This window comes from Carya illinoinensis, chromosome 1, assembly GCF_018687715.1.
Source record: "Carya illinoinensis cultivar Pawnee chromosome 1, C.illinoinensisPawnee_v1, whole genome shotgun sequence".
Classification (NCBI taxonomy): Eukaryota; Viridiplantae; Streptophyta; class Magnoliopsida; order Fagales; family Juglandaceae; genus Carya; species Carya illinoinensis.
The window spans coordinates 52440164-52454964 of record NC_056752.1 but is presented as its reverse complement, the minus strand read 5'-3'; the positions used below and the strand labels follow the sequence as shown (position 1 = coordinate 52454964).

At 35.4% G+C, this 14801-nt stretch overlaps 3 protein-coding genes across 7 annotated transcripts; 2 read left to right on the top strand and 1 right to left on the bottom strand.

The window, feature by feature from the left end:
• The first annotated feature begins 822 nt into the window (after nt 1–822).
• On the top strand, nt 823–3927 carry LOC122284283 (protein yippee-like). Of its 5 annotated transcripts, XR_006231694.1 has the most exons (7): nt 930–1079; nt 1248–1403; nt 2061–2104; nt 2939–3047; nt 3121–3176; nt 3249–3421; nt 3562–3927. XR_006231694.1 is itself a non-coding variant. In XM_043095283.1 (6 exons), exons 2-6 carry the CDS (start codon nt 1308–1310, stop codon nt 3331–3333), a joined length of 390 nt encoding a protein of 129 aa, XP_042951217.1. In that variant the 5' UTR covers nt 823–949; nt 1248–1307; the 3' UTR covers nt 3334–3545. The 5 variants fall into 5 exon arrangements, 4 of the variants coding, with proteins under 4 accessions (XP_042951217.1, XP_042951215.1, XP_042951214.1 ...); XM_043095283.1 differs by lacking the exon at nt 3562–3927 and having other exon boundaries at nt 823–949; nt 3249–3545; XM_043095281.1 differs by lacking the exon at nt 3562–3927 and having other exon boundaries at nt 876–992; nt 3249–3545.
• Nucleotides 3928–6104: 2177 nt separating this feature from the next.
• LOC122284267 lies at nt 6105–8420 on the top strand. The gene is made up of 2 exons (XM_043095279.1): nt 6105–6259; nt 7207–8420. Exons 1-2 carry the CDS (start codon nt 6162–6164, stop codon nt 8168–8170), a joined length of 1062 nt encoding a protein of 353 aa, XP_042951213.1. The 5' UTR covers nt 6105–6161; the 3' UTR covers nt 8171–8420.
• Nucleotides 8421–8852: 432 nt separating this feature from the next.
• Nucleotides 8853–14569, bottom strand: LOC122284251 (zinc finger BED domain-containing protein DAYSLEEPER-like). Its single transcript, XM_043095278.1, has 2 exons — nt 14228–14569; nt 8853–11109 (listed from the first exon to the last, which is right to left on the bottom strand). The coding sequence occupies exon 2, from the start codon at nt 11094–11096 to the stop codon at nt 9051–9053; it is 2046 nt and encodes a 681-aa protein (XP_042951212.1). The 5' UTR covers nt 11097–11109; nt 14228–14569; the 3' UTR covers nt 8853–9050.
• Between the last annotated feature and the right edge of the window lie 232 nt (nt 14570–14801).

Genomic DNA, 14801 nt, shown 5'->3' with positions numbered 1-14801 from the left:
ATATAGTAAGTTTTGATTTACAAGTGATTTAATTTTTAAATTTATATTGTAATTTTTTTTTTTTAATTGGCATCGGGTGTGTTTGGAATAGCGTCCCAACTAAACCGGACGGTGCACAAACCCTCAGCAAGAAATTTTTTACAAGTACACTTTGATTAATTTAATGAAAAAAATATCATAATCTAATGGTTCCTAAAAATTATTTGCATCCAAAGAAAATTGAACTTTAGACCTAGGAAGCATACTCCAAATCTACCGTCTTTATCACTTGACCCAACACTTTTATCGGTACTATCTAATTTAGATGGATTTTTTATTTAGTTAAATCTCAAAAAATAAATTCAATAAACTATTAAGTCACAATTTCTCTTGTATCGTTATTCAAGATGGTATGCACCTAACGTTTTTTGTTTTCGAAAATAATAATAATAATAATAATAATAATAACACAATTATTTTATAATTCTGTTTTAAATTAAAGATGATTTTTCAAAATAGAATTACAAGGATAGCATTATTTTTTAAAAATACATTGGTTTCGAAAGTAGTACTGCCATTTTTTAGACAGAGAAATTCATTTAAATTAGACTTTCGTAATTGCTGTTTTAACCTTAATCTTAAGTTAATTAGATAATTTTTGTTAAGATGAATGCTGCTCATCATTCCATATTATATATTTTAATATTATTTTATTTTTTATTTTTATTAAAATAATTGAGTCAATTCTATTTATTATCTATATATTATATATTTATTATAAAAAAAATTGTGTATAATGTTCAGAAATGAATTATTCTTTTCTTAAGTTGAAACCATAAAAAAAATAATAATAATAATAATAGAGAATATCTTTGGAAAATTGTAGTTGATACCAGCTAATGGCCACTCTCTTTATCATGGACAATTGGACATTGAGAGCGCACAACCTCGTCCGAATCATATGATTCGAGTGCGTTCTCTGTCTCTATCTCTCTCTCTCTCTCTGATTTCTGGTAAAGTTCATTAATAAATTATAAAACCCAATCTTCTGTCTTTAGATCGTCCTAGCACATTTTCTGCGTCCAATATAAGTCATTAAGGTCTACATTGTGATAGCTAATCTATCTGATTTTTGTTTTGGATCATTTTCATTGTCTAGGTTCGATTTTATTTTATTTTTTTTGAAAAAAAAAAATTGTCAGTTTTGTATTGTTAAACTCCCTTCTTTGGTTTCTTAACCTGTTGATCCGTTTTTGGTGGTTTTGAAGGGATAGAGAGGAAAAAACAGTGTGATTCCGCGTTGGAGTGGTTAGAACTTGCGGGGAGAAATGGGAAGGCTGTTTGTGATCTCTCTTGAAGGAAGCATCTATAGCTGCAAGCACTGCCGCACACACCTCGCTCTTTCTGATGACATTATTTCTAAGGTTTTGTTTCTGTCTTATTTGTTTGCTATCGCTGTTTTATACCCGACGAATTGGAAGATACCCCCGTCATTTTGTGTGCGTTGCATGGCATATTTGTTATATTTAGAGTTTAACCTTCTGATCCATTTTACTTCCAGACCTGGAAAATGGAGACAGGTCCCTTCAATTTTAAAGGTGTTTGGTTTAAAAACTCCGTATTTTGTTTGCTTTGCCTTTGGCATCGCCGTATTGAACTTCAAAATAATCACGAATTTTTTACCTCTTCATTGGATAGCTTCTGACCGTAAAGCCTTTATTATGCTGTTATATTTTGTTTCGCTTTAACTACTCTGTCTATCTGTATAAGAAAATAGCTATCAGCGAACAAGTCTTTCTTTTTTCTTATTAAAGGCTATATTATTGTCTTCTGATTACCTAGCGCATCAGAGAGCCGGGCGTTGTTGCCCCAATTTAGAACTCGTTTTTATGTTTTAAACAATCAGTTTAATCAACATATGAAGATGTGAAATGACCTTTAGGAGTTACTACGCTTTGTGTCGTCTTTCTTTGTCTTGGTGTGTTTAGTCCCCTCTTCCTTGTTATGTTTCAATGACCTACTAGATCTGCAATGTTGGGCACCATGAAGATGCTCTAACCCTTTGTTTTCCTGTATCCCAGACTTTCCACTGCAAGCATGGGAAGGCTTATCTCTTTGATAATGTGTAAGAGTCCACTGATTTTGGCATCTGTTACTATTTAGTATTGAGCACATAAGTGCAGGCAGTAGAAATTATTTTGATGCATAAAATTCTACTATTATTGGATATAAGTGTGTCTCTATAGCAGCATGATATCAACCAAAATTATGCATGCCTGCATGATTCATGCGAGTCATGAGCTCGTCTCATCTAACCATTCTTAATGTTGGAACTTGGTGCAAGAGCCTGCTTGAATGGAAATTTGTTATTGGCATGTGAGGATAAATCATTACCCCCATATTATTTACTGAGTCATTCTATATTCCAAGATGCTGTTTCTCAATATGCATTCCTCTTAGTGCTATGGGAAATGTAACGTTGCCAAACCAGCGTGCCATGAAATAGCCAAAAATTGGACTTCATTCCCACCGATGAGTTGAAAAGCCTGCCTGTGGAAAGAAGAGAGAACCTCTGCAATTGAGCTAGCCAGATTTTGTAACGTCTCGAGAAAAATCCAAGCTACAGAGTTTATACTCTAAAAGACTAAACTACTGTTATAATTATAGCCCATTAAAATCATTATTTAATGAAGGAACTTCACCCTCCTCTTGAATGTGAGATCCCATTCACCACTCTCCTATACTAATCTAGGATATCACAGGCTTCCCAATGGTTGGCATGTTAACTTGTAGATGGCTAATCTCATAACCATTGTATCCTAGGCATGCTTATACATAGATCATCTCATTTTGCAACTATTCATATGAATGCTTCAAGTAACATTTTGCAACTTTTCTGCCATAAAAAAAATAAATAAGAATGCTCCAATTAACATTTTGCTGTCCCAATGCATGACAGTGTGAATGTCACAGTTGGAGAGAAAGAAGATCGCTTGATGATTACTGGAGTGCACACTGTGGTTGACATTTTTTGTGTTGGGTGTGGCTCGATTGTGGGATGGAAATATGTAAGATCTGCTTTCAAAGTTGTTCGATTCAGTTTTTCAAAGGTTGCTATTTAATTTTGAAACACACGTTCAGGAGGCTGCACATGAGAAAAGCCAGAAATACAAGGAAGGAAGATTTATCCTTGAGAGGTAACCTATTAGTGTTTGTCGTGGTTGCAATATAACGTTTGCAGTGACGTTGATATTATTATTATGGAGCAGGTTTAAGGTGTTGGGTCCTGATGGAAGCAACTACTTGTCAGGTCAGGAAGCCCTTGTTGGTGGAAGTGATGCTGATGATGTCTGACTAGCCATTAATTAAACATGGAAAGTGATTGAATGTTTTATTTGTACATTCTCAGCACCCTCTCTGTTCTTGCTTGAGTTCATAATTGGTACTTCCACCATCCTAGAACAATTTTGCAGATAGTATTAAAACACTGCCGTTTCTCTTACTAAATTTATAATTCTAGCTTGTATTGATTTTTCTTTAGCGTATTGATTGCTGGTGCTTCTTTCGATCTACTGTTCACAGATGTATTGTGTCGATCCACAAGAAACACGTGTTTGGAACTCCTTGTAGGCCAAGGAAACCCAGGCTTGGTTCATGGCAACTAGCCTGGGCCCGGAGTCTCACTGATTTTACTTTGCCAATTCAACGTGCATGATGGGCCAAAAGATGGATGAGAACTTTATGAAAAGATGGTGGTGAAAGAATGATAAATAGCATTGCGGAAAGGAAACGAGTCTTGGCTGCTGTGCAAAACGAATTAAAAATAACAAGCCACGTGCGAGAATGATAATTAGAAAAATAATACAATAATAAGAAAATACCTCTTTTTAATGTATAATATTCGTGTGATATCGCTAATATAAAGGGTAATCTAAGTTGGTTATTTTATGATTGCCGTGATATACATATTTGATTAAGAATTTAAGATCGTCTTTAATATTATTAAATTAATAGTCTACTAAGGAAAAAACAAAAAAACAATATTAAATAAGTCCACATTGCCAGCTTTTAATATTATAGGGTTTATATCATATATCTAATTTTTTAGATTATATTATTTGATTAGGCAAACTGTTGACCCAAGGTTTTAAGTTTTGTATAATTATATATCTACATATGAATTTTGATGATAACAAATGAATTCAAAGAATAAAGAAGTCTCAAGCTCAAGTTGTCTACACAATGGAGTCAAGCACATCAAGAAAACAAGTATGAGCAAGAAGGAAGTAAATTCACATTAAAGTCATAAAGTAATATTGTAAATCTCTTAAAAATTCGAAATTAGGATTAAGGTTCAAAATTAATATTTTATCATAAAACATTAAAATACATTTTTCACATGTGCATGAATTTTTTGAAATTTTTGAAAGACGATTGATTGTCATCTTTCACATGTGCATACCTTGATTAAATGGTTGAATTTTGAAAATATTAAATATGATTGATTGTCATCTTTCACATGTGCATGTTTTATTTAAATATTTTCAAAAGTGATTGATGCTTTTTTTGACTTATACAAAATGTAGATGTTTTTGTTTGAAATATTTGAAAATTAAAGTGTGTTCCTTTTGTCATATGCAAAAAGTAAAAGATTAGGTTTGAATTTTTTGAAAAGTAAAGTGTGCTCCTTTTGTCATATGCAAAAAAATAAAAGATTAAGTTTGATTTTTTTTTTAAAGTAAAGTGTGTTCATTTTGTCATATGTCAAAAGTAAAAGATTAAGTTTGATTTTTTTGAAAAAGTGAATGATGTTTTTGACATGTGAATCTTTTTAAATTTGAATATGAAATCTCATATGCTTATAAATAGATCATTTGAGAGCTTCACATTTACAACAACCAGAGCATACAACATTCATTCAAAACTTTCATTCTCTTCTCTAAGCATTGAGCCTTAATCTTTATTCATTTTGAGGGATATAATTTGCGTTGTATTGTTCTTATTTCACTCATTGAGAAGTATTTTCTGATAACCTATCCACTATCAGCTCTTGTATCAGTAAAAAGGTGTATATAACCCTCATACTTGTAGAAAGTGTTCTACACAGGGAATAGTTGAATCACCACGTGTAAGATGATTGCAAATGTAGAGGGTGTTATACACGGATCCTTTTGTAGCGGTGTTATTCAAATGTGTAATAAGTTTCTATCTCCGCCTGAAGGAGGTTGAATAGTGAATTTGGGAATCTTCAAGGGGTAGCTTGGGGCGAGGACGTAGGCAGTGGGGCCAAACCTCGTTAAAACACTGAGTTTGCTTCTCTCTTACCATTATTCTTTATATTTATTGTTATTTCGTATTTTGTTTATATTTTATATTGTATATTTGATTTATAATTGTTATTTTTTTAATACAAGTCAATTCATCCCCCATTGTGTTAGTCATCTGGACAACACAAACAACTAAAAAAACATAAATGCTTTAATCACCTAATGATTTCACTAAAGTATATTCATAAATTAATGTATTTTAACGTAGTATATCTAATTATAAAATTGTTTTTATTATAAAATAGATCTAACTTATAAAATACATGAGTTTATGAGATAGATAATATCTATAAATGTTACTGCTACAATTTGAGTCCACCCAACCTAATTGATGATAGTTTCGTCTTATTATTATCTCATTTTATAAATAAGTAGTGTTAAATATAATTTTAAAATATTTAAGTCTCAAGCATGAATTAAAAAAAAATGTGAGATCCATAATTAAATAATATTTTTTTCAAATAAACCTCATATTTATCCAATTTTTAAAATAAAATGCACGTGATTTATACGTTCTTAAATTCTCGTATTTAAAACAAAAAATAAGAAGTTGACGAGTAACATTTAAATAGTGAAATAAAAGTAAAATACTATTCATAAGTTGATATAAAAAAATTAAAAATAACAATTTTCACAATCTTATAAAATTGAATAATATTATATACATTCCTAGAGTATACAAATTGTACAATAATTTTAAAAAAGAGTATAATTTATTATTAAAAAATTAATTTTTTATATATATATTTATTAATTTTTTTTAAATTATTACGCTCTACTTGCGAAATTCAAATGCAAATATCAAATATACACGAGTCAAAAGTCCGGACTATCTCAAAATAAGGATGCCGCTTCATGTTCTGCTTCAATAAAACCGAGTTTTATATTTCTCGTTTCACTTCTCCCAAACCCTCAAAATTTCAGTTTCCTCTTCGCTCCCAAACCCGCCCAAGGTGAGCTTACTGACTCTCGTTCTCCTTTTCTCCCAGTCCTGTTTGATTCCAGAGAAAATATAGGGAAAATTGAAGATCTCTAAAACCGATTATTCCCTTTTTTTCCGCAAATTTTATCTTTCTTTTGAACTCTTCACTCGAAAATTTTGCTTTTCTTAAAGCGTTCTATTTGTCTTGCTTTCTTTTCAAGTGTTCTTTATACTTTCTAGGCAGCCAAACAGAGTTCAAATAATATATTACTTTTGGTTGCTGACAAAATTGTCGTTATAAGACAAGAAAAATGGACCAAATTGTGAATAGAGTTTACAGATCTAACTATTTTTTATGTCCCAAGGAAAGTCTAATCTGGTCTTCGACTGTGTTAATAGAATTCTATATTTTGCTTATTCGATGAATATGCATTTCTTTAACAATATGGTAATTGAAAAAACAATGGTGCTCACTCGAACCATCCCGTTTTGTTTGGATGGTCTAGTTGGGGCGATTTACGAAACAGATATCAATACAGGATTAGTAGTTGTAAATTAGTTTTTTCATATATTATGCTGGAGTTTTCAATAGAAATTAGTGTTTTTAGTACTCTTAAGGAATAGGAATCATGGCTAAGGATCATGAATGCTACTAAATGGGTGTTTTTGGACCATGTTGCTTTTTTGACGTTGTTTATTTATTTCTTTCTTTCCAAGCAAGGCGCTGGCATTTTTATGAGCCATGCTCCATAGTTGAAATGCCATTTATTGTGTTAGACTTTCAAAGATGAAATTCTTTTCAGTTATATGCTGTGATTGTATTATCGGTGGATTAATATTTTATCTTATGCACGTAGCAGAGAATATAATTACATGTCTAGAATGGTTTTGCATGCAAACTTATATCTTTCTGCTTTTGATGATGGTTTTTTGAATTAGAAGTTCTTACCATTATTATTATTATTATTATTTTTATAGAGGTATGAAGTTCAAGGCATACCTCACAGAAAATGGTGTGAATCTCTTAGAGAAGAGGTTCCTACCAGCCCTAGACAAGATGGGGAAGATATGCCATCTCTACCTCACCAGAGACCACACAATGTTCCTTCACAACCTCCTCAACGGTGACGAAGTTCAATCCATTGCCCAGTTCCGTAAAGAAGCTCTCTTTGATGACTACCGCATCTCCAGCCAGAATGAGAATCGCATTGCCTTTGCTGTAGACATTTCACTTCTCCACCGTGCCATTCGTAGTAGTGTCAGTATTTGTACTGAATTTGGAAGTGGGCCCACTCAGAACCGTCTCCAGATTAAACTGGTGAAAAAGCTACCTCCGAATTGTACTCAACCAATGCCTTTCCTGACCTTTGAAACCAAGGGTTATAAATCTGCAGTAATTCAAGATGTACCTATATCAAAACCCTTATCTAGAGATCAAGTTCTTGAACTTCAAACTGCCCTTGATATGGCTCAAGATTTGCCTCAGACGCTGGTTCAAGTTCAAGATCTGAATCAGTTGCAGAACTTTGTGGATCGGTTGAAGCATGTTGGCGATTTGCTAGACGTCTCTATTAGCAAATATGGGGATCTTTACGTGCAGATTTCCACAACATTAATCACGCTTGGTGCTGAGTTTCGGAAACTGTTGGTCATAGGAGAGCAATCAGATGAACCAGCTGAAGATAGAAATCTGAGTGCTCAGACTCGGTCGGTGAGAGCAATTTCAAGGGGAGATGCCCAATCTGTGCAAGTGAATGTGAAGCATTTTGCTAAGAGTCTCCATTGTCACTTGGCCAAGCCAGACTGTGCTTTCTATGGGATTGCTCCACAGGGTGCTTGCTTGACGGTGATATTTCAGTTCTTCATTGCTGGTTCCCGTCAGACTGATAAATCAATCAGTTTGCATTGTAGGCTTCCAGTACTCGACCCAGGTTCGAGTTGAAGGAAAATGAGATCACCGTCTATGGATGATAGGTTCAATGGCTTTAGGTATAATGGTTAGTATGATATATATCGACCGATTGCGATTCACAGTTGGAGGGGGCTCCGTAGTACACCGTCACTATGTGTCTGCCGTGCTTCTCTCTCTTGTCAATATATTACTTCTTTTTCATGCCGGTTTTTGTAAGTCCTGATTACGATTTACGCGACAGGAAAATGAAGAGAAGATGTCAACAGTTTGCAGATTCCCAGATTTTTGCCATAACATTGATTCCATAATTTCCATTCTACCTGTCCCGTTCCGGACATTCTAGTATTAGTCATCTGATAAAGGATTCGGGTTGTCTGGAACATTGCTGTTTGGCATACAGAAATGCAGTTCTTCTATCGTGCTTCTTTGACATAAAACAGGCTGAGCATTGATTCCGCTCCTGCCAGCAATATCCCCCCACCTTCCACCACCGATCCCTCTTCATGAAAGAGTGGCTTGCTCATACATCTTCCTCGCCATTATGTTCAGAAGAAAGAAAGTGGCAAGGGACCACAGCGGTGGAGGCTGCACCTAATTCTATCTGCCTCTCCGAGCCATTAGCAAAGAGGAAAAAATCATATGAAATTATTGAGAGGCTGTTTGAATACATGCATACCCATATATACAAATCTAACCAAACATGGACAAAGCGTTAAAAGAATCATAATAACGTTAAAGCGAAAGAGGCATCTTGCACGTAATTCAGTTAATTCCAAGAATTATACAAGCGCGGCCTAGAGTGTGACACCATAAAATCCTGAACTGTAAAAATCCCATGCATAGAGGGGCAGAGAGATACGATTGTTAAAGACCTAAATACCATAAAAAAGCAAGGACATGGGACCCAAACCTAAAATTCCATTTTCACAATCGCATTAGAAACATGAGTTGATGACTGTGATGATGATGATCCAGACTGAAACCAATCCTTGGTACAAATAAGGGCCTCTAGTGTCGCAGGATGCAACGAACTCCTGTAGTTATCCATCTTTCTTACTTCAGTGTCAAAGACACAGTCGGGGGAAACAGTACAAACTGGTATCGACAAAACATCAGAAGCCATTTTTGATAAGGTTGGGTACTTCAGTTTGTTTAATTTCCACCAATCTAAAATGTCAAATTCTTGTGCGCGAGGCAAAAGAGACTCTTCCAGGTACTGATCTAGTTCTGACTTCATGTGCTGGCTACTTGTGATCTCATTGATATAGGTTTCAAAATCTGAAAGCCCGTCCACGGTAGAAACATGGTTTCCTTCTTGAGATCCTTCTTGCTGTGTCTCTGTTTTGGTGATACCCTCATTACCTTCTTCAAGTGCCGGTAGAGGAAGTGCTTGCGCAATGTGCTCTAGAAAGAGTTCATGAACACCATCCTTAACAGCCCTCATCCATGAGTCAGAGTTCTCACCGTAGATCTTGGTCAGGGTGAACTCCACCAACTTCATTTTGAACCTTGGATCCAAAACTACAGCTATCGCTAATACCAGGTAGCAATCTTTCCAATATTTATCAAATCTCTCTTGTAAAGGTTTGATCAAGTTGCTAACAAAGGGATCCTGGCTCGTGGCTGCATGTGTCAGCTCTATTTGAAGTTTAGAAACTTCAAGGAAAAATGTATTGGTAGCCGGATAGCTTGGGCTAGTTAAGATGTTAGCTGCATCAAACAAATGCTTCAAGTATGTGCAGAGAGTTTCTATCCGTTTCCACTCATCCATTGATGGAGATATCTTGTAATCAGGATCAGCGGTATCCAAGCAATTGAAGACTTCCTTTAATTCACAGGCAGCTACTAGCATATGGTAAGTTGTGTTCCATTTAGTTTGGTCGTCGATTGAAAGGTCCTTTGAGCTAGGGACTTGAAGTTGTTGCTTCAGCTCAATAAACTTCTCTTTATGTGATTCTGAAGTATTCACATACTTAACACTCTCCCGAAGTTTTTGGATTGTCTCCCTCATTGCCCCCAGCGCATCTTGTGCAAGACGACTAAGGACTCGAGCATAGCAGTTTCCTATCAGTAACTGACCATTGAGCATGAGTGGATTCCTAACAGAAAGAAGGCCTCTTAAATTTCCCATTGAAGTTTCATTTGAAAAGGATTGATCCACTGCAAGGGTAAACAGCCGACCCTTTAAATGCCAATCAGATAGGCAGGCCACAACCGCTTGATTGAAAGCATAGTCTGATTCAGGAGAAGGTACCATAACGACATTAAGGATCCGACGCTGTAGATTCCAATCACCATCAATGAAATGCCCTGTTAGGAAAACATAGCCTAAAGTTTGATTTGAAGTCCATAAATCCAATGTAAGGCTGACATATCCAGGAATTCCACTTATAAGATTCCGTAGGCTTTGCTTCTCCTTTAGGTACACAGCCACACAATCCTCCTGAACAGTTTTGAAGCTCAGATTATTAAACTGAGGTTGAAGAGTCCGAATAAAGTCATTGAAACCGGCATGTTCCACAATGTGAAGTGGATAGTCATGCAGCATGATCATCTTAGCAATCTCTTTGCTGCAACGGTCTTGATCAAAAGGGATGCTTGCCAATCCATGAGTTGCTCGGTGACGTTTTTTTGGTGGATCAGTACCACTTCCAGTACCCCCAGTTCTGGAGCCTGGAGTATATGGAGATTGCTGATTTTTCTGGCGGAATACTGGACAGATTCCCAAGGCAATATGTCGTTTAAGGTGGCTAGTGCCTGCTAGCTTTGAACCAGTAATGTATGCAAAAGACTTTTTGCACAGCTTACAGCATGCCCTTGTGCATCCAGGTCCAACAGTTTCTATTGTGAAGTGTTCCCAGACAATAGACTTCTTTCTCCTACGCTTATTAGGTGGAGCTTCTGAACACAGTGGCTCATAGTTCTCAGTGGGAGTATTTGGGTAATCTATCTCCATGGAAGGTGGTGTCCTAAAAAGTAAGAGCATGGCATTAGAAAGGGCATGAATAAGTTGATATTCAACAGTGAAGAAAAATATATTTGGTGTAAAATATGCACTACTATCATAGGTAAAAAGAGGATAATTATCATAATTTGGCATTCAACAGCCATATTTCACAAAGAACCCAACCAATTGTGCACCGTTTCAAAGCAAAAGGACAATGTGCATTCTGTGTAATGAAGATATATGGTACACACGATCAAAAAGGATTCATCCTCTGGCCTCCCGCATGAACATGTCAAAATGAGTTAACCCTTGAACGTGAGAAAGCATATAATTGAAAGAAATGAATGTCTTTGAAAAAAGAAAAGGGATCAAAGGATCAGCTGTGATCCTGCAGTAGATAACAAGTGGTAAGGCTTTGAAAGATGACCCCATGTACATCAACAGGATTCAATATTCAAACCAATCCCACTAATTTGCTATTAATTCCAATTATTTCATCCTCTTAAACAATAATAACCACAAATCAAATTTGTCACATTAAAAACGAAGAAGCTACGACCTGAGTTCCATGTGGCCCACAGTTCTCAATTAAGGAACATAAGTGATGTTTCAATTACAAGTAGCTCTAGCCAATTGCCTATGGACCAAATGGCACTACTCTCAGTCTTTACGAGCCATGGGGGTACAATGCTGGGGTTCAATCCCCCTACTAGGGCTCCTATTGTGCCCTCCGAATTGCCTAGTAAGAAAAAAAATTACAACTCCCTCCAAATGATTTGAGGGACCTTTCATCAATGACCCAGGGCAAATGCAGATGCAAAAGACAGCATTCTTTTTGGGCCAGTTAAGCCTCAGATTACATTATTGTGCATCCCCAATTACCAGTATTTTTTCAATGTGTAACCTAAACGACTCAAGTTGTCAATTTGCACCATAAACTACCAGATTTTGGCAATTTTCACCCACATACTACTGTTATTATTGTGCTATATGTCCCATTTTTATTGATCTTAACAATCAAATCTTGATCGATGAGACAAATTGCCAAAATCTGGTCATTTATGGTGCAATTTGGCAGTTTTGGTAGTATATGATACAGAATAAAAATACAAAGGTAGCTTGGAGGAGCAAAATGTAATTTCCAGAAAGGGAAAAAAACTGAAGGCTCCAACATAATTTTAGAATCCTTTTTTTTTTTTTGATAGGTAAAAGAGATTTTATCGAACCACGTAAATAGGCAATGCCCGAGTATGCAGGAAGTATACAAGAAAGAGCCAAATTACAAAATTAATTGCTACTGAAAGTAGCACAAAAGTCATTAAGACTAATTTTAGAATCTAGAAAGATGAATTAACACATTAAAGCCAAAATAAAAAATAAAAAAGTTTGGAAGGTATAGAACACAAATAATTTCTCAAACAACTAGTTAAGGTGAAATATGTACTCATGTACAATAAGTTACATATATCATTTGACACTGAGAAGTCTGAGAAAGATGGTTGATGTGAGAATATCTATGGGAACAACCCAGAGAAGTGGGATACTAAAGACCAGTCTGTTGCAGTTCAACGTAACATGCTGATAATCCAGATGCAAGAGAAAAGAAAAGAAAAGGTAATAAAATAAACTATGAAAGGAAAAGGTAAAAGGAAAAAAATGCCATAGCAATAAACCACCATTATATATTTTTTCCAAGACAATAATCCAAATTTACAAGTAACTTCTCTTAACAATTTATTTTATAAAAAAATAAAAATAAAAAACTTTTCTCAACAATTTATCTCAATCTCAAAAACTGCAAATAAGTAAAATGATGCCTGGATTAAGAAATAAAAAGCTACACAAATCTTCAGAAATAGATGACCAATATGTTAAGAAGTCAAATACCAGTCTAAGTAGACAGAATAACCATGCATGAATGCACGTCAAGAAAAGATTACTCATAAATACTTATCATAAAAAGCCAAGAGTCTGATGGCCTGATGGCATATGGCCCGGTTCTCCTAATGAAAAACCTGGATTTGAAACCCCCTCCAAGTTGTATATTAAAAAAAAAAAAATACTTATAAAAAACAGAACAGATAGTCATAAATATAGCAGAATCAACATGTCCATATTAGTAGAATGGGTGATTGTCGATGTGAATGAGTCATGTACAATTAAAAAAAGGATAGATAATTAATTCTTGGACTTTAAGCTCGACACAAACGTGGCCACTGGCCAGGGCAGAGAAACATCACAATGAGTTTGGCTGTTGAGAGAGAGGTCTAATGAGCACACTAGTTAGGACACACTAGTTAGAATAGAATTATAAAACTTTAATGCATACATGTGCACGTTAATAGCGATTTCAGCACTTTCCATGCAAGTTGATAGTTCCATTCTTCTTTTCATTATTCTTTTTTAAGGGACGAAAATATTCAGAGCCTTCTGTATGTAACACTATCTCATGCCATAACCACCTGAGCTACAGCTCAGGGGCAGATTGGTCATTAAATACACTTAAAAATAAAAATAAAAGCCCCATTTTTCATTGGCATACAGTAGAGAAGATTGATACTTGGCAAAATATGCACTCATCTCGTGTTTTGGACACGGCGAATATTTTGGGCCATCAAAAGGAGCCCATTGGACATATATTTTAATTTACTCGAACCATGGAATCTCAAGACCCTTATGGAGAAACTTCTATCTTTAGACCCCACAGAGAGTAATTTGGAGGAAGTTTAGGTGTTTACAAACATCTTCCAAAAGAAACGCTTGTTCTAAACGCTCGCAACTCAGATCGGCAACGAGCTTCAACCCAAACTTAAAACCTCTAAACCCTAAAACGGCACAATCATCCCCTTCGCAATCAGTCGAACCTATAAGTACATACATACACAGGGATATATCGGCCTAAAACTCTCCAACACAAGCTACAGAAACTGAACCAAGAGAGCAAGACATGGATTAGAAACAATAACTTGGAAAAACCAAGAAACCTAACTATGAAAACCACCACACGGCCAAAAACAAATTGAATAACCGAAAAGAGCCACAATAATCACAGAAACACGAAGAGGAAACAAAAAACTCAACATAATCAATCAACAATGAAAGAAAAGACAAATTAAAGAAAAAAGGTCAGGAATTCTTACAATGAAACGAGGACCCGTATATCGAAAAGACCCCTCGATGAAACTCCGAATCTAGGGTTTTGAAATTTCGTTATTTTTGGTCTCGTTTTGTTAAAATTTTAAAGATGAAAAATATTCAGAAAAAAAATTAAATTTCAAATAATAGGAAGTAGAGGGAGGTAGAAGACGAAGTTGATGGGCTTGAGCTTTTTTTGAACGGATGGAAGGTTCAGAGCTTTGAGAACAAAAAAAAAAAAACCCTAATGGACCCTAAAGGGGCTAGGCCTTCTTTTATTTCTTTCCTTTTCTTTGTATTGGGTGGGGGTTGTCGTGAATGGGAAGGACAATGGTAGGCGGCGAATGAAGTAAATCTGAACGAGGGAAAGAAAAAAATAGCTGGATTTTTGGATTTTGGACCTCTTTTAGTCATCGGGGTCCATCTTAATATTATATATTTATAATAATAATAATAATAATAATTGTTTGATGGACCACCGAACCCATCTTAATAGAGCCCACCCCACCTTCAAGGTGGGGATTTTGGACCGTTCGATTTCTTTTGTGGATCCCACTTGATTCCGTTTAACGGCGCTGC